This window comes from Alnus glutinosa, chromosome 12 (assembly GCF_958979055.1).
Source record: "Alnus glutinosa chromosome 12, dhAlnGlut1.1, whole genome shotgun sequence".
NCBI classification, from domain to species: Eukaryota; Viridiplantae; Streptophyta; class Magnoliopsida; order Fagales; family Betulaceae; genus Alnus; species Alnus glutinosa.
The window spans coordinates 26,806,694-26,825,638 of NC_084897.1; the positions used below are offsets into that span (position 1 = coordinate 26,806,694).

The 18,945-nt window shown below is 36.3% G+C and overlaps 1 protein-coding gene across 1 annotated transcript; it reads left to right on the top strand.

The window, feature by feature from the left end:
- The first annotated feature begins 473 nt into the window (after nt 1-473).
- LOC133852721 (glutamate receptor 3.6-like) lies at nt 474-7,018 on the top strand. Its single transcript, XM_062289475.1, has 6 exons — nt 474-738; nt 4,138-5,471; nt 5,692-5,969; nt 6,047-6,078; nt 6,165-6,571; nt 6,668-7,018. Exons 1-6 carry the CDS (start codon nt 477-479, stop codon nt 7,016-7,018), a joined length of 2,664 nt encoding a protein of 887 aa, XP_062145459.1. The 5' UTR covers nt 474-476.
- The last annotated feature ends 11,927 nt before the right edge of the window (nt 7,019-18,945 follow it).

The following is an 18,945-nucleotide window of genomic DNA, read 5'->3' on the forward strand; positions in this document are numbered from 1 at the left end:
CTTGAGTCGGTCATATATATACACCAACTCTTGGTAACCAATGTCATCAAGTTTGGAGGTGAGAAAGGAAGATGAGTCGAATTAATGGTCACAATTGTGTTGGAGTCCAGATCCACAGGATTCCCCTTTCCCTCCATCTCATCATGCTTGACCATAAAGATCTGCTACAACAAAATGAAAAGAGGCATATATATTATTTATAAGTCTAAGCAGTACTCAACGTCAACTTGGCAGCTTGTAAAGAAGTAGTTTTCAGAGGTACTTGTTTCTTGCATGCTTCAAAGAGTAACTTAAGTTTCAAGCATTTGCTTAATTCATGGCTTTATATATATAGACAAATTTGTATATGCATGTCTCATGTCTGTGTATACGTGGGTGTCTGTGTTTTAACATATATACGTACCTTGGCTAATTTTCATCGTTTATGACTAGGTTATTTGGTGTCTTCGTAGTGCAAAAGCGCAGCCACCATGAATATGTTTTGGCTTCTGGGAGTGATTTCCTGCTATGGGCTTTTCATTGGCACTGGTACGGGGGTCCGTGTTTCTACAAGTCCGAATGTTGTTAACATTGGCGCTATTTTGTGTTTCAATTCTTCCATTGGGAAAGTTGCAAAAGTTGCAATAGAAGCTGCAGTCGAAGATGTGAATTCAAATCCAGCAGTTCTAAAAGGAACTAAACTGAAACTTGCCACGCAGGATACAAAACAATCTAGTGGGTTTCTGGGAATCATTGAAGGTACACCCTCTTGTTTGTTCGTTCACAATTTTCTCATTGCTTCCTTTAATAGCATTTGTAATGAACTAGTCAAAATTTAAGCAAATTTTGGTTAAAAATATCACTTTTGTTATTTTAGCTATCTAGTTTTCAAAAGCTCTAAATACCAAGCTCTCTAAATATTCTCAAATTTAAATAAACACTATTTTTTAGTAACTTTTCAACCATCCAACTTTTTAGACTCTTTTAGAATTCAGACTTCCATCAATCCAATCTGTTCACCAGACTCAACCCTCGACGATCGGTGGAGGCTCGACGACAGGCTTAAGTTCAACCAGAACCAAAAAGTCCACCCACAACCATTTACTTCTACTTCCCAAACCCCCATCTCCTAGTTTCAGATCTATCTCCATCTCCTTCTTCCACCAACGTCGTTTTCCTTTCTTCATGAAGATTCTCTGCAACCTTTTATCAAACACATTATCTTCACCTCTATTTGTCCAGCCACACAGAAAGTGTAACACCTTTTCTGCCCTCTCTTTAATACCCAACCACAAAACCAGTTTTCTACACAGTTCTCTCAAAATCTCCCTTCTCTTCCACTCAAAAAAAAAAAAAAAAAAAAAATCATTTGTCTTGCTAAACGGTGGTTTATTATCTATTCAGCCGACCCTTTCCAAATGCACCCTTTCCAATCATCGACCAACATCATCTTTTCTTCTCCTGCAGGTTCTTCATTTGCTCCTTGTCATGGTTCTTTGTAATAAAACCGACCCAGTCTTGCCCCAAATGTACTGCCCACAGATAGGGATGTAAACGAAGCAAAGCTACCTGTGAGCTCGCTCGGGCTCGGCTCGTGCGCGACTCGGTTATTAAATGAGCTACTCGTGGACACAAAATTATATTCGATTATTAAACGATACATACCCGTATAAAACCCGGCTCGCTCGTTTAAAGTTCGCGAACATACTCGCAAAATGGCTCGGCTCGCTTATTAACTCGACTCGTATATATTTATTAATAAATATATGCATATATATTGATAAAAATAACTTATTTAGTATATCACTTATTAATTAACAATAATTAATTATTGTTAGACAATATATAATTATTAGTTATATCTATAAATATCTATATAATATATAATTTAATTATAAAAGATAATTAATATGATTATATCTTATATGATCTAAGAGACTAAGACTCGAAGTCTAATAATTAAATATCTAATGATTGTTGAATTAACAATAAATTGTTAATCATATGATTTAATGAAAATCTTGATACTTAATCGTTTTATTCAAATAATCATATCGTATACAATGACAATGTAATTGGTATAATCCCAAATTAACCAATTGATTAGCAATAATATTAGCAATGTGTTTCTTATAATTACAAATTAAGTATAATTATTAGAATTCATATTATTAGATTATATATATATATTGAGAAATCATAGATCTTTTATAAAATCATCTAGGAAAGGCTTGCTTTGCAAGTACATATGATCATATGTATTATTACTAGAATTTATATGAAATGCATATGGTCTAATAATTTATATGATATTAAATCTTATGTGACATAGCACATTATATCTTTATTATATAACGTAATAATGATATCAACAATACTTATTTTGTATCATTATATAATTAAGTGTGATCCAAGTTCTAACAATGTACTATGATCTAACAACAATAGCTAGATGATATGATCTAACAATTCATTTTATTAAATTTAAGTATGATTTAATAATTTATATGATATTAAATCTCATGTCATATGGCACAATGTATAATGTAATAATGATATTAATAATACTTATGTTGTATTATTGTATAATTAAGTGTGATAAGTTCTAACAATATACTATGATCTAACAATTTATATGATATTAAATTTCATGTCATATGGCACAATGTATAATGTAATAATCATATGATCACAACATTCTTACAAATATCATTTCATATTTAACACATGAATTACAAAGTCAAAATTATTTACTGTACAACAACATTACCAATAGTAAAAACATCAAATTAAAAATCAACGTGTTTCTTATAATTACAAATTAAATATAATCATTAGAATTCATATCATTAAATTATATGATCATTTGTATAATCACTAAATTTTATATGAAAGGCATATGATCTAACAATTTATATGATATTAAATCTTAGGTGATATGTCACATTATATCTTTATTATATAATGTAAGAATCATATCAACAATACTTATTTTGTATCATTGCATAATTAAGTGTGATCTTTTTTTTTTTTTTTTTTTTTAAGAACTTAAGTGTGATATAAGTTCTAACAATGTATTATGATCTAATAACAATAGGTAATATGATCTAACAATTCATTTAATTTAATTTACGTATGATATAATAAATTATATAATATTAAATCTCATGTCATATGGCACAATGTATAATTAATGTAATAATCATATCAACAATATTTTATCATATAAATGTTATCATTATATACTAAGGAAATTAGGATAAGTTATTAAGTATGATCCATGATTTTCATATCATATTATAAATAATCTCATATCATATTATATGAATTATAATTCATAATTATATATAATTAAAAATTAAGCTTTAACAATATGATCTAATCATGTAAATTATATAATATGATCTAACAATTCATATGAATATGATATAAAGATTCATATGTGATATAATTAAGTGTGTATAAATATATAATGTTATAACTATAAATTATAGTCATATAATGTCATATAATTCATAAATTCTAACTCATAAGTATACAATTCATAGTAATGTAAACTATAAAGATTAGGAACTAATGGTAACTAAATCACTTTACCACAAAAAATCGATATTTCTTTTTTCGAGCCGATTTGAACTTAATTTTTAATTTTTAAAACTCGTTATATGAGCTCGAGCTCAATTTGAGCTCGTGATAAATAAGCTCGAGAGCGGCTCGAGCTTGTGATGAAAAAGCTCGAGCTCGGCTCGAGCTCGTAATAAATTTAAATGAGCCAAGCTTGGACATGCACTACTCGCCCGACCTCGGCTCGTTTACATCCCTACCCACAGACCTTTCATTTTCTCCTTTTCCTCGACGACCGGCTCAACGACTGGCTGACTATGGACCTCATCAACGACCTTCGACCTGCGAAAATAGAATAAAAAAATGAAAAATAAGAAGGGACGAGAGGAAGTTGCCTCAGCAGACCAGATGAGCGATTTGAACCCTCACCAAATTTACTGTAGCACCGACAAGTTTGTTAAAGACACGATTTTGATGAAACTCATCTGATTTTGGTGATTTCGTCTGTTTGACGAGTTCACTACAAATGCTCTAAACAAGTCATAGAATATCATACATATTATATTATACTTTTCATATATTGTTCTTTCACAGCTTTGCGGTTTATGGAGAATGATACAGTGGCCATAGTTGGTCCCCAACAATCAGTTATGGCCCATGTAATTTCACATATTGCAAATGAGCTCCAAGTCCCTCTATTATCCTTCGCAGCAACAGACCCCACCTTGAATTCACTTCAGTTCCCTTACTTTGTTAGAACAACGCAAAGTGACATATTTCAGATGGCTGCTGTAGCAGAAATCATAAACTATTACGAATGGCGAGATGTAATAGCTATCTACGTTGATGATGATCATGGGAGAAATGGGGTTGCTGCATTAGGTGACAAGCTCGCTGAGAAACGTTGTAAAATCTCGCACAGAGCACCTTTGAGCCCCAAAGTAGGCCGAAATGAAATCTCTGATACACTACTTAAAGTGGCGTTGATGGGGTCTCGGGTTATTATCCTCCACATATATGCTACCTGGGGTTTAGACGTAGTTGATGTGGCACGGAACATGGGGATGATGGGAAGTGGATATGTGTGGATAGCTACTGATTGGCTCTCTACTGTACTTGACACAGAATCTTCCCTCCCTCCAACCGCAATGGATGGTATTCAAGGGGTTCTTACCTTACGTATGCACACTCCGGATTCGGAACTCAAAAGGAAATTTGTTTCGAGATGGAGCAACTTGACAGGCGGGGTTTTCGGACTAAATATTTATGGTCTGTATGCCTACGACACTGTTTGGCTTCTTGCTCATGCACTCGACGCATTTTTAAATAAGGGGGGGAATATTTCATTTTCAAATGATCCGAGATTAACCGAGTTCCACGGAGGGAACTTGCATTTTGATAGTATGAGCATCTTTGATGGAGGGAACATGTTGCTTACTAGTATTTTAGAGGTGAATATAAGTGGTGTAAGTGGCCCAATCAAGTTCACTTCAGATGGGAATCTCATTGGTACTGCATATGAAGTCATCAATGTCATTGGCACTACTGGGATAATGAGAATCGGTTATTGGTCCAATTCTTCCGGCTTGTCAACTTTGCCTCCAGAAGAGATCAACGCACAAATGAATATTTCTCGTTCAAATCATCTATACGGTGTCATCTGGCCGGGACAAACAACTGTAAAGCCTCGTGGGTGGGTATTCTCAAGCAACGGAAAGCAATTGCGAGTTGGAGTCCCAGTCCAAATTAGTTTTCGTGAATGTGCTTCCCGAGTGGATGGCTCTGATGTTTTTCATGGTTATTGCATTGATGTATTTAATGCTGCACTGGCGTTATTACCATATGCAGTTCCGTATAAGTTCATTCCATTTGGAGATGGACATAGAGCTGTCAAATACGATAATCTTCTGCAGATGATCACAACGAATGTAAGTTAATGTGATTTAGGGGTATATGTTTTTAGTTTTTTATTGAAAAAAATGTTTTGATGCTAGATAAAAGTGAAAACAGTTTTTGCTAGTTTTTGCCTTGTGTTTTGAGCCGTTTGTTGTATTTCGGGTTGTTTGTTGTTTGAAAATGTCTTTCTACCAAGTTAACTATGTAACATACTTTGTACTCCTAAGTCACCGGTTTCCCTCTTCCATGTAGGAATTTGATGCTGCAGTTGGTGACATTACAATTACCACCAATCGGACAAAGATAGTGGATTTTACGCAGCCATATATCGAGTCTGGGCTTGTCGTAGTGGCCCCAGTTCAAAAGCTTAACTCTAGTGCTTGGGCGTTTTTGAGACCATTTACTCCAATGATGTGGTTTGTCACAGTTTTATTTTTTCTTGCTGTGGGAGTAGTTGTTTGGATTTTAGAACGCAGAACAAATGATGATTTTCAGGGCCCCCCTAGAAAACAGGTTGCCACCATCGTTTGGTGAGTCCCTAATAAACATTGAACTTTCTTAGTAATAAGCCGTCCCCTAATTGCAAATTTGGTGCTTTACTTTGCAGGTTTAGCTTTTCAACTTTGTTCGCTACTCATAGTAAGTAAAATGCACTAGCTTATGAATTAGCTATTCCCCACTGGCACAAAAAGTCTTATATGTAGCTCCTTTCCTGTTTTATATAGGAGAAAAGATTGACAGCGTTCTCGGTCGCATAGTGCTTCTAATATGGCTTTTTGTAGTTCTAATACTCAATTCCAGTTACATTGCAAGTCTGACCTCAATCCTTACGGTCGAACAACTTTCTTACTCTGTCAAAGGAATTGAAAGTTTAATCATAAGTGACAATCCCATTGGTTACGGGCAAGGTTCATTTACTGAAAATTATTTGATAAAGGAGCTCAACATACAAAAGTCCAGGCTTGTTCCTCTCAACTCATTTGAAGACTTTGAGAAAGCTTTGAACGATGGCCCCAACAAGGGTGGTGTTGCTGCAGTGGTTAGCGAGCGAGCATACATGGAGCTCTTCCTCTCCAGTAGATGTGAATTCGGTATAGTAGGTCAAGAGTTCACCAAAATGGGATGGGGTTTTGTAAGTATATCGTATAAACCAAAATGTCAATTCTCCACTTTTACTTTTTTTTCACAACTCCTTGAACAAGGCCAGTTTTATTTTTTGATTGATTAGGCTTTTCCACGGGAGTCGCTCCTGGCACTTGACATGTCAACTGCCATCTTAAAGCTGTCAGAGAGTGGGGAATTACAAAAGATTCATGACAAGTGGATTTCAAGACAAGCTTGCAGCTCAGAAGGTGCAAAGCAAGTAGACCGCCTCCCGCTTACAAGCTTCTATGGGCTCTTTTTACTGTGTGGCTCAGCTTGCTTTGTTGTTCTCCTTTTGTTTCTTGTTAAGATGGTTCACCAATACACGAGGCATTCTGGCCGGAGCTCGCAATCATTTTTCTCTTTTGTTAAAGAAAAGGAAAACCATGTTCATAAAATGACAGAGCCAGAAAATGGCAGAGACAATGAAAAGTGAATGAAGAAGGTAACTAATCATTGGATTAATCCTTGTTAAATAAACAAATAATACTATGGATCCAATGATAGATTAATTAGAGTGCTATGTCAATATTATTAGAGAATTGTAAGATAAAAATATAGTATTTAGCATTACTCTCTCTTCATTGTAATAATATTTGTAATGAATGTAGAAATGTGATGTGGACCAAAGCATATTTAGGAAGGGTCGACTAATTCCAGCCATCTCTTTTCCCTCCTCCTCTGCTTAAATTTCCAAAGATGGAACATCCGTTTATTCACTACAAAAAAATATGATTTTCGCCACTTGCAGTTCGCCGCGTGTACGGTCACTATACACGTGGCAAACTGTTGGCCGCGTGCAAGTAGCCACGTACATACACGCGGTGGATCTGGTTAACACTAATTGCACAATTGGCCGCGTGTACATTAATACACGCGGCCAGTTGGCCGCGCGTATTAATATACACGCGGCCAACTGTTGGCCGCGCGTACATTAATACACGCGGCTAACTGTGAAATTTTTTTGTTAATATTTAATTCTGTTTTTTAATTTCTTTTTATTTAATATATATATATATATTTTACTAAAATTCTCCAAATTTATTTTATCCAAAAATATCACAAAATCAAATCGTACAAATTAATCAAAACAACAATATTTAAAAATTTGAATACCATGTACTAATAAATGTATTCATTACTAACAATAAATACTTACACAACAATATCAACAAATTTGAAAATCTTGATCTAATAAAGTTATTCATTACTAACAAAAAAAAAAATAACACAAAATATTTACAAATCTGGAGGACGTCGCTGCGGATCACGAGGTGCAGTCCCGGGTGTGAACTCGCCAACCGGCGATTGTCCCGCAAGAGATGGTGTAACGGGCGATGGAGTCCCGAGAGGGGATTGTTGGCTCAGCAATTGTCCAACAGGCGACACCGGACCAATCGTTGTCGCATTACCTACAAGTAATAAAAATAATTAACCTATATAATATTATATGCAAATTTAAACAAGTAATGAGAACAAATTAAAAATAAACCTAAGTATATACATAATATGAACCATACTTGCAGGCGCACTACTAACAGACGACGTACTACCTACGTGTGCAGGTGAAGACTGCTGAGCACCAGGGCATACGAACGATAATCCTGTAGAGGACATGAAGGCCTCAACCTATCGCATGCGCTGCTCCATAGCATCAAACTGTCGTAGGCGCTGCTCCATGCTATCAGCCCGCTCTCTCTCGGCCCGCACTATGCCCTCCAACTCGTCATTCCTCTCTCTCTCGGCCCGTAACATGATATCCATCTCCGCAATTTTGTGGGCAGCCCAATCCTGAGACGTGCCCTCGGCCGGTCCCCCCCGTGTGCGGGCCCTATACGAGAAACAAGTCCCGCGAACAGGAGTAACGTTCGGCCCAACCTGCCGAACCCTACCCGCATACTCGGGTCGCCCAAGTGCCTGCTCGTACGCGTCGCCAGGTGCCCAACGCACCGTATCTGATGAAACGGAATCCGTGGCAGCAGGATCAGTGGACAAACTCTGTGTCATCCGCTCCTGTACGTCGTCAACATACAATACATTGGTAATTAATAAATACTTTATCACACGCATAACTAATAAATATTAATAACATAGAACAGTAGCATACGCATAGGTCCCGTGTCCGCTCGTTCAGATAAGTGCCGTCTTTCCTTGTGTGCGTCTTTACAAACGACTCGGCGCGAGTGGGGGGCGTGCCAGATGTAGATGCCTGTCGCCATATAGTATAAATATATAACAAACATTGGATATTCATTTAATGTTAAGAAAGAACAATTACGCACAAATAAGAATTAAAACATTTGCATATTGTTTCATACCTCATCGTGATTAAATCTGGCATAACTTTTGGACCCCAGACTATGGGGGATGTCATTCTGCTCCCGCAGCCGCTTCATTCGTTCAGACCTTACCTTTGCATTGAACATTCCGAAAAAAATGTAAGAATTGACACACTTAATTACTTATGTGCTATGATTAAATGAACTGTTTATTAAAAAAACACAACATTATAGTAATACATTCAAAGACCTACATACCTGATTTCTTTTTGTGCACCACTCGTGTAGTATGTCCTCCACATCCGTTCGGTCATACTTATCAAAAAACGTATCTGGCATTCTCGCACGTATTGTCAATGGCGTGTCACCGTCTCGAATATTTAGCTGGGTCCTCAACTTCGACTTCCACGAACGGTGCTTACGGCCCATATCACCCCAGAATTCGTTCTGTGCGAGACGCTGGTCGACGGATACGGGTAAAAAAAATTCTTGCTGCACATTCAATTTAAGGATTAATTTTAGCAGTTCAACAAAAACTTAATCTTAACTTTAATTTCACTAAATACATATATTAGTTTCATACACATACCATTATGGCATCCCACATTGCCCGCTTAATCTGCTTATCTACCTTTGCCCATTCGTCCTGCAAGTGAATGTGGGACCCGCTCCGTAAAAGCTTGCCCGCAGCCCGTCTATAACGATTGCATGCGCGTCCCACGGGTTGTGTTGCAGCATTGTACTGCAACACAACTTTCTTCCCCCTCGGGAGCACCCAATTTCTCTCTGGGTCCTTAATCACCTCAAAATAGATGCTCCCGTCTAGGTTATACCCTAGTCAATAAATATAAAACGTTAACATATTAACAATAAATAACTTAATTATATTAATATATTAATAAATTAAAAATTCAATTTAAATATTATACGAACTTACTAAATTAAGATATAATGATGTATAAAAATGTACTTACCCATCAGCCGAATATGATCGGTCGCTATGAGCTCGGTCGCTGGGTCGCCAGCATGCTCCTCGCCTACCTCATCTGCCGGGTGAGGCTCATCATGATGATCGTCATTCGAAGACATATCCTGGGGGACATCATGGGCCAACTGATCAAGACCCAGCATCACATCATCACCCTCATGGGGCATCTGACTCTCTCCCACATCTGGGTCCTGACTCTCCCCAGAAAGCGGCAACTGGCTCTGTCCATAAACAGGCACCTGACTCTCCCTAGGTGCCGGGCCCTGGCCCCCCGCCGGTGCCGACATCTGTCCCGACCGCATAGCCGGCATAGGCATCTCCCCCCGCTGTGACAGCGGGAATCTGTCATCCTGAGTCTCACTATCAGGGTTGACTGGCATAGGTGGTGTAAGGGGGTATGGATAGTACAACGGGAATATGCTCAGATCATGACACTCTCGCGCCCACCATCGATCAATATGACCCGGTGTGGTGATCCCCAACTGCGAGAACGTCATGTATGGAGAAGGAGAATATCCAGCTGAGCTCGTCTGGCCGGGATCTGACCTGCTCATCCCCGCCGTACCCGGGGGCAATGGTCTATAAACGGCGTCCGGGTGGTGTGGCCACGGTGTAGTATGTAGTGCCGCTGACATCGCCGGTGTGGACGTAAGCGGGTATGGAGAAGGAGAATATCCAGCTGTGCTCGTCTGCCCGGGATCTGACGAGCTCATCCTCGCCGTACCTGGGGGCAATGGTCTATAAACGGCGTCCGGGTGGTATTATTGAAATAAAATAAGTCTAAGATAAAATAATAGAGTTAGAATAATAATAATAATGGATTCTAATGAAATAAATAATTAATTGTATTGATAAAATATAATTGGATTAAATGAAGGGTTACATATTAGTTATTAAAAGATAGGATTTTAATATTGTAGGATCTTAGTGTAATTTTTTATTTTTTATTTTTTAATCAAATCCTAGTGTAATCATATGTATATATAGGATCTTAGTGTAATTTTTTTTTTTTTTTAATCAAATCCTAGTGTAATCATATATATATATATATAAAAGCTGAGTTTTGAGAGAATTTATACTCTGACATGTGGCATGAACTGCAATTGTAAAATCTGAATCGGTTTTAATGTGCATGCGTTTCGATAACAAAAAAAAAAAAAAAATTCTGCCAAACCCAAATGTTTTCTTCGCCACCGTTCCTCCCTTCTCTCTCTTAAATGTCACGGACGTTCTGTCACCCACTCCCTCTCCCTCTCTTTCTTCTTTACTCTTTCCCTTCTTTCTCTCGGAAGAAAACCCATGTTTGGCTGGCGACTTCTGTGGTATTTTGAGGTGTTTCCGGCGAAGATGTGGCCGTTTCCAACAACCCCAAGTTGTCGCCAGTGATTTTTCGGCGTGTGGAAACGGTTGTGGCCATGTTATTTCGTTTTTTGAAGTTCCCCTTTGGCAACTGGTGAACTGTTCCATTGATGACCTTCCGGTGGGTGATTTAGAAGAGTTTTCCGGTGATTTTTCCTAAGTTTCAAGCATGAAATTATCAAAGGTAATCCTAACAATTTCTCTTGATTCTTTTGGTTTATTGAAATATGAAATGAGTTTTGGTTTGCTGATTGTTGGATTTGTGATTCACGGCTGGGTGTTACGGTTGAGCCTTGATTATGGGTTGATTTTTTATTTTATTTTTGGTTATTTACGACTGGGTGTTACCGTTTTGGATATTTTCTGAAGGGAGGATTCACGAAACTGGACTCTGACTTTCTGGTAATCGTATAATCTATAAATTAAGTTTCTTTCAGGAAGGCTGTTCATAAAATTAGCGACAGCTTTGTTGTTTGGAAGCCATGGGAGTAGCATCTGTAGATAATCATGATGAGGTTCCACTGTTACAAACTCAACTAGCACTAGCAGAGCCTCCTTTCAAGAGAATCGGTTTGTTTTCGTTGAATATTACTTCATTTCTATTGTCTAATTAAGGGAGATATATAAACAAGTGCTAGACACGCACGGTGATTTAGAAAAGTTTTCCGGTGATTTTTCCTAAGTTTCAAGCATGAAATTATCAAAGGTAATCCTAACAATTTCTACCCTTACTTCAGAATTGAAAGGGGGCAATTTGTAACGCTCATTTGGGGCTTTCGGTATGTATATTATTCTCCTCTTTCTCCGATTAGTTTTTTTTCCTCTCATCTTTCTTCTTCTATTTCTTTTCTTTTATGCTTATCAACCCATATCCATTGCTGTTTGAAACTCATTAACAGGACATGTTCTCTCCAACCCCTCTCTTCCCTCTCTCTCTCTCTCTCTCTCTCTCTCTCTCTCTCTCTCCATGACCAGCAAATGGTAATTGGATTGAAGTCATGATTTGATATTTTCGTGATAGTTTATGCAGAGATTTTTAAAGTGAAATATGAAAATTATGTAGAGATTATTTAGTTGATGTAATGAAAAAAATTAACATGTAAGACTATATTGAATGAAAGATTGTCTTCTATTATATTATGTTATTACTTTCTTAAGCAGCAAATTAAGCGAGAACCTTCTCTCTCTGATCTGAATAGACAAGTTCAACATGGAAGAAAGAATTATAGCTATGAAGTTAATGAATTCAGTGTGCTGATATTGTAATTCCTTGAATTCCTAAAGGGTTTTATTCTCAATAAAATTCAGTTGAATTGAAGCAAAACAGAGTACCCTCTTCGGTGGCAGAGTACCAAGCAAAACAGTTGAATGGTTTGTTTTGTTTGTTGTGCTATTGTTTCCAAACCAAAGCATAGTGTCTGTAATTATGTAATACGTTACGTGGCCGTATATAACGTTCGTGTTTTTTGAATAGGAAAGAAAGCTCTCTGACTTGGAGCTTTTGGTATGTTTATTCTTCTCCTCTCTCTTTGATTAGGGCCTACAACAAGCTCAAAAGGTTCGTATTTTGATTGGAAGTCTTTCTGAGTTGGGAAATATGAGATTTTATTTTTATTTTTGTTTTTAAAAGTCAATTGATTTTTATTTTTCTGTTGTCACTTTTGTTTTGGTTGTTTTCATAGAAAATTTTGTTGAGAACAAAATATGTTCTTCCAGTTTTTTCAAGTTTTTCTTGATTTTTCTTTTTTTGATAAAATTTTCTTAATTTGTTTGTTTGTTTTCTATTTTCATTGGACGAATTATGTATTAAAGTGACAGTAAAATTTGGATAGAGAATCTAATAACTGTATTTTCAACTTGGTATAGGTATGTATTAATTGAGGGATAATTATACTTTAACATGAGTGATCAGTGGCAAGGGCTTTTATTATTGCTTCGGCTTTGTTCCATTGATAGACATGGATTGTATTTACTCTTAACAACATCATTTCTATTCTTTTTCTGTACTACCGTTTCTATTCATCTTCTTCTTCTTCTTCTTCTTCTTCTTTTTTTTTTTTTTAAATTATATATTATTATTATTATTTATTGAAATGGTTTCTTTTCTTTCGTAAATTTTACACTGAATTCAAAGAAATGATGGTGAGAGAGAGAGAGAGAGAGAGAGAGAGAGAGAGAGAGAGAGAGAGTTTCTTATCAAAAAAAAAAGAGAGAGATAGAGGTTCTTATCATTGTTTTTGGTAGAAAGTATGACGAATTTTTTTTTTGGTAATGTAAATTGTTTACATTCGTAATTGATGGCTGACATTAGCTTTCAAGGTTTTATAATGGATTATAATTTGTTTTTATAGTTTTTTAATGAGATTAAATTTTATGAATTTTTAAATTTATTTAATACTTGCGTTTATAATATTGAGTAAAAAATTGTTGTTCAAAATGATCTTATAAACAATTTTTTTTTTTTATATATTTTTTGGTAACAATTAGTTAAATGAGTGGGAAAAGAAAATTGATTACTAATAATATTTTAAAACTTTTCAAATAAATTGTAATAAAAAAAAGCCCGCTCATAGAGCGGGTTATAAGCTAGTTTAAATAAAAAGAAAGTCTTATCTTGCCATGTGTCATCACCAAAATGGCTAAGAAAAAATTACTCCATATTCTCCCAAACACTCGCACCGCGCGCCATGTGTCCCTCACTTTATTTATTTCCTCTTTTTTTTTTTTTTTTTTTTTTTTTTTTTTTTTTTTTTTTTTTTTTTTTCCTTTCTTTCTCTCTCTCTCTCTCTCTCTCTCCCCTTCTTCTCCTCTCTCTTTTCTCTTCTCCCCCAACGCCCTCTCCCTTCTTCTCTTCGTCTTCGATCACCACACACGCACACGATGCCCATACACGACGAACTTATGGGAATCCCCTTCTTCTCCTCTCTCTTTTCTCTTCTCCCCCAACGCCCTCTCCCTTCTTCTCTTCGTCTTCGATCACCACACACGCACGCGATGCCCAGACACGACGAACTTATGGGAAAGATGATAAATATATGCTAAAAGTTGATGTAGGAGGAAATCAGACACAATTATAGAATTAATTGGTCTATTAATGCAAGAAAAAATCAGATACAAATATAAAATTAATTGGTCTATGATGTGGCGATGAGATTTATTTGGCTTAAGCAAGAAAGGAAATGGTCAACTACTCAAGAAGAAAAGAAGAGACTTTTGACAATTGTGATTTAAAATATATTCTATACCGAGTTGTCAACATCCATAAAGGGAATGAAGGAAAGAAGAGATTATCGACAAATCCCTTGATTCATCTTTTAAAGAATTCTCATAGAGTAGTGATTCACTACCACCTAAATATACAACTTTTTACCACCTTGTCTATGTGGCAAGGTGGTCCCCCACTTTAATTTATTTTTAAAAAATAAAAAAACTCAAAAAATAGTGGGGGACCACCTTGCCACATAGGCAAGGTGGTGAAAAGTTGTATATTTAGGTGGCATTGAATCATTATTCATTCTCATATTTATATTTACATTGTCGTCAAGTAATATTATAGTTATTATATTTTCTCTAATACGATAATTCTTTAGCACCAAGTATTTCCCATTAATTTGGAAATATTCTTTGGCACCAAGTATTTCCATAATATACTTATTTGTATTTATTTCAAGTCTTAGGAGATTTTATTAGGGTTTTCGAGATTTTGCTATTTTTGGTAATTTTTCAGCTATATTAGCCCGGCTTGTGGGCGTTTTCTGACAGTTGTTGATTATTGATAATTTTATCGAATTTAGAGTTTGTCTCTGTTTTCGAAGTAATTTTTCTGTTTTCCTCATTGCAAACTGCTTGTTGATTAGCATGCAGAATAATAACTATTCTGTTCGACGTCAAAAGTAGTCTAAGAAAGGGCCACCACTGGGCCTTATAGCCAAGTGATATGTCTTGGGTTCAATCAATGGAAGGGCAGGAATTTGGGAGAGGGCAGGCATTCACCATCGCATAGCTTCAGTTGTCAATTTATCAAGACAAAGACAATGTCAAATAAACAGTCATGACAAGATGGTTAATCTCATGCTGTACGGCAAAAGAATGTGAGCATTGGCAAACCAGGATCCAAATGTGCCAGAGATAATTATTTAGATTTTTTTTTTTGGATATATTACTAGGAAACTTATTCAACCATAATACTATTAACATGTTTCATCTATATAATTGATGTACACTTGTCTAACAGCAAGTTACAGACCCCGTAAAATGCACCAGGAGAAGAGAATTCTGCAGCTATGACAAGATGTTCATGAAGATTATCTACACAGATATACTCATCCTCCATGTACTTGTTTTGGCCCTTTCTCAGAACAGCTTCCAGAACGAAATATGGGTAAAAATCCAGATTTCTCATCTGATAGTGACTTCAAGCATATAATACCAATATCTAAGATTCTAAATCCAACAACAAATCAGCATAGGGAAATAATTAGTGAAAGTCTATCATGAAAAATATGGGGCACAGGAAGATATAAACTCAACTTTTCAAAGCCTTGCACCAATTAATTAAACAGGTTATATTCCACCTAAGCCAATCTGAATGCATGTGCATGCATACACAGAGAAACACAAAACAGACACAGAGCACATCAAAGAGAGGATGATAGAAGACGTATTCGGGTTCTTGCACCAGATTAAATATAGGAGATTATGACATCAACTTCACCAAAGAATGGAATCTTCTTTTTCCTAAGCACAGAAGAATGGAATGTAATTTCTGCTAGAAAGATCTGTAACGATCTGAACGGGATGCTATCCGCTAAAATTAGTGTTTCCACAACTTGTGCGAGAAACCAATTAGCAATTGCAGCATGCGCTTTGGGTCAAACTATTCTGTTTTGCTAATTCGTAGAATGAATGTAAGATTACTGATATGACTCAATGGAGATCATATTAATAGGCTTATGCTCAAGACACCAGCTTATGTCTTAGAAACCGGCATCTCAAGAATATGAAGGAAGCTATAACCAAAATAAGTACAGGAGAACGTCAGAGAGGTATATCTGGTTCTCTTGGTTCAATGAATCACAACACATCTGCTTTGATGGCTAAGGTTTCTTCTCCTTCTCCTTCTTTTCGACTTGTTGCTGCTAATCCTGCAAATTCTGTAAATCCTCGGTATGGAAAACCGAATATGATTCGCAAAGATCGTCCTACATGCACTCATTGTGGAGTCTATGGACACACAATTGAAAAGTGTTATAAGCTACATGGTTTTCCTCCTGGTTTCAAGTTTACCCGAGGAAAATCTGTTGCTGAAAGTCATGCTGCCAATCAAGTTTCAGAACTTGAATCTCCATCTGTCACACTGCCAATTATACAAGAGCAGATTCAGCAATTGTTTGCCATGCTACAGCAAAATTCTCAATCTGGTGTATCAGATGTGGCTTCTTCAATCAATCCAGTAGATGCATCTCACAATCATCTTGCTGCTCATATGTCAGGTAATTTTTTATTTTCTCCTGACATGATCAAAAATCATTCTAAATATTCTGTTTTTTCATCCATATCATCATTTCAAGTTGCTTCTCAACTTGTTAATAATCCATGGATTATAGATACTGGTGCTACGGATCACATGGTATGTTCCATTTCTTATCTTACTACCATTACATCTACTGTGTCAAGATTTGTTAAACTTCCTAATGGTCAATTTGCTAGAGTAACACATATTGGAACTGTTAAGATTTCTGCTCTCTTAACCTTAACCAATGTGCTTTGTGTTCCTTCTTTTTCTTTTAATCTCATATCAGCAAGTCAACTCACTAAATTCTTTTCTTGTTGTCTCATTTTTCTTGCTGATTTTTGCTTCATTCAGCACCTGTTGACATGGAGAATGATTGGAGTGGGTAAAGAGTGTGGCGGCTTATTTCATTTACTCAATAAACCAGCTTTGCCGCCTTCAATTTCTCCATTTCCTGCTCAAAGTGCTTCTGTTAAATCTGTATTTTCAGATGTATGGCATTATCGTTTAGGCCACTTGTCTAATTCTCGTCTTCAGCTTCTTAGTCAATATGATTCTAGTATTTCTGTTGGTATGAATAAATGTTGCACAATTTGTCCATTGGCTAAGCAACATCGCTTGCCATTTCCTGTAAGTCAGTCTTTTTCAAATAAAGCCTTCGATTTGATACATTGTGATATTTGGGGACCTTTCTCCACTGATTCTCTTAATGGTATCAAATATTTTCTCACCATTGTTAATGACTTTTCTCGTTTTACTTGGATTCATCTCATGACTAATAAATCTCAAGCTAGAAATTTGATTAAAACCTTTATTCTTCTAGTTGAAAATCAATTCGAATCCAAAGTCAAATGCTTAAGGAGTGATAATGGTTTTGAGTTTCAGATGTCTGATTTCTTTCAATCCAAAGGCATTGTCCATCAATTGAGTTGTGTTGAAACACCTCAACAGAATTCTGTAGTAGAGAGAAAACATCAACATCTTCTAAATGTAGCACGAGCTTTAAGATTTCAAGCCAATCTTCCCTTGTTCCTTTGGGGTGAATGCATTCTTTCTGCTGCCCATCTAATCAATAGAACTCCTACTCCAATTCTGTCAAACAAAACTCCTTTTGAGTGTCTTTTCTCTGTTCCTCCTACCTTTTCTCATCTTCGGGTTGTTGGTTGTTTGTGTTTTGTTTCTACACTCACTAGGAATCGTTCCAAACTTGATCCACGTGCTAAACCCTGCATTTTCATTGGTTATCCATATAATGTCAAAGGGTACAAATTGTTTGATCCTTCTACTAACAATATTATTGTTTCTAGAGATGCTGTCTTTCATGAAAATGTGTTTCCTTTTCATACTCAATTTCATTCATTTTTTCCTTTTCTTCACAACACTGTTATTCCTAATCCAGTTTCAGATTCTGATGAGCCTATACCTCATTTTCCATCTAATTCGGTTTCTCATTCTGATTCTGTTTCACATTCTGTGCCATTTAATACAGATTCTGTACCAACCCATACAGATTCTGCACCCCTTTCTCCTTCCATTATTTCTGATACTTCCTTACCTATTGATTCACATTCTTCTTCTTCTACTCCTGGTGTTTCTAGTCAACTCAAACCTATTCAACAATCTTCCAGGATTCGACAGAAACCTAGTTACTTACATGATTTTCATTGTCAAATGGCATCTTCTTCATCTCATGTTCCTTGTCATTCTTCTACTGTTTCAGAAATCCCTTATGCTCTCTCATATGTACTTTCATATAAAAAATTGTCTCCTTCTTATAAACATTTTGTTTTATCAATTTCTTCCCATGAGGAACCACAATTTTTTCACCAAGCTGTACAACATGCTTGCTGGCGTGAGGCAATGCAGAATGAGATCAAGGCACTTGAAGAGAACAATACTTGGACTCTTGTGTCTTTACCTCCCAACAAAGTTCCTATAGGCTGTAAATGGGTCTATAAGGTCAAACACAAGGCAGATGGGACTATTGAAAGGTACAAGGCCCGGCTTGTGGCTAAAGGCTTCACTCAATGTGAAGGCTTGGACTACTTTGAAACTTTTTCTCCTGTGGCTAAACTCACCACTGTGAGGTGTTTACTGGCATTGGCAGCAATTAAGAATTGGCATCTACATCAATTAGATGTCAATAATGCCTTTTTACACGGGGATCTTGATGAGGAAGTCTTTATGAAGCCTCCTCTTGGTTTTATTTCCAAAGGTGATAATCG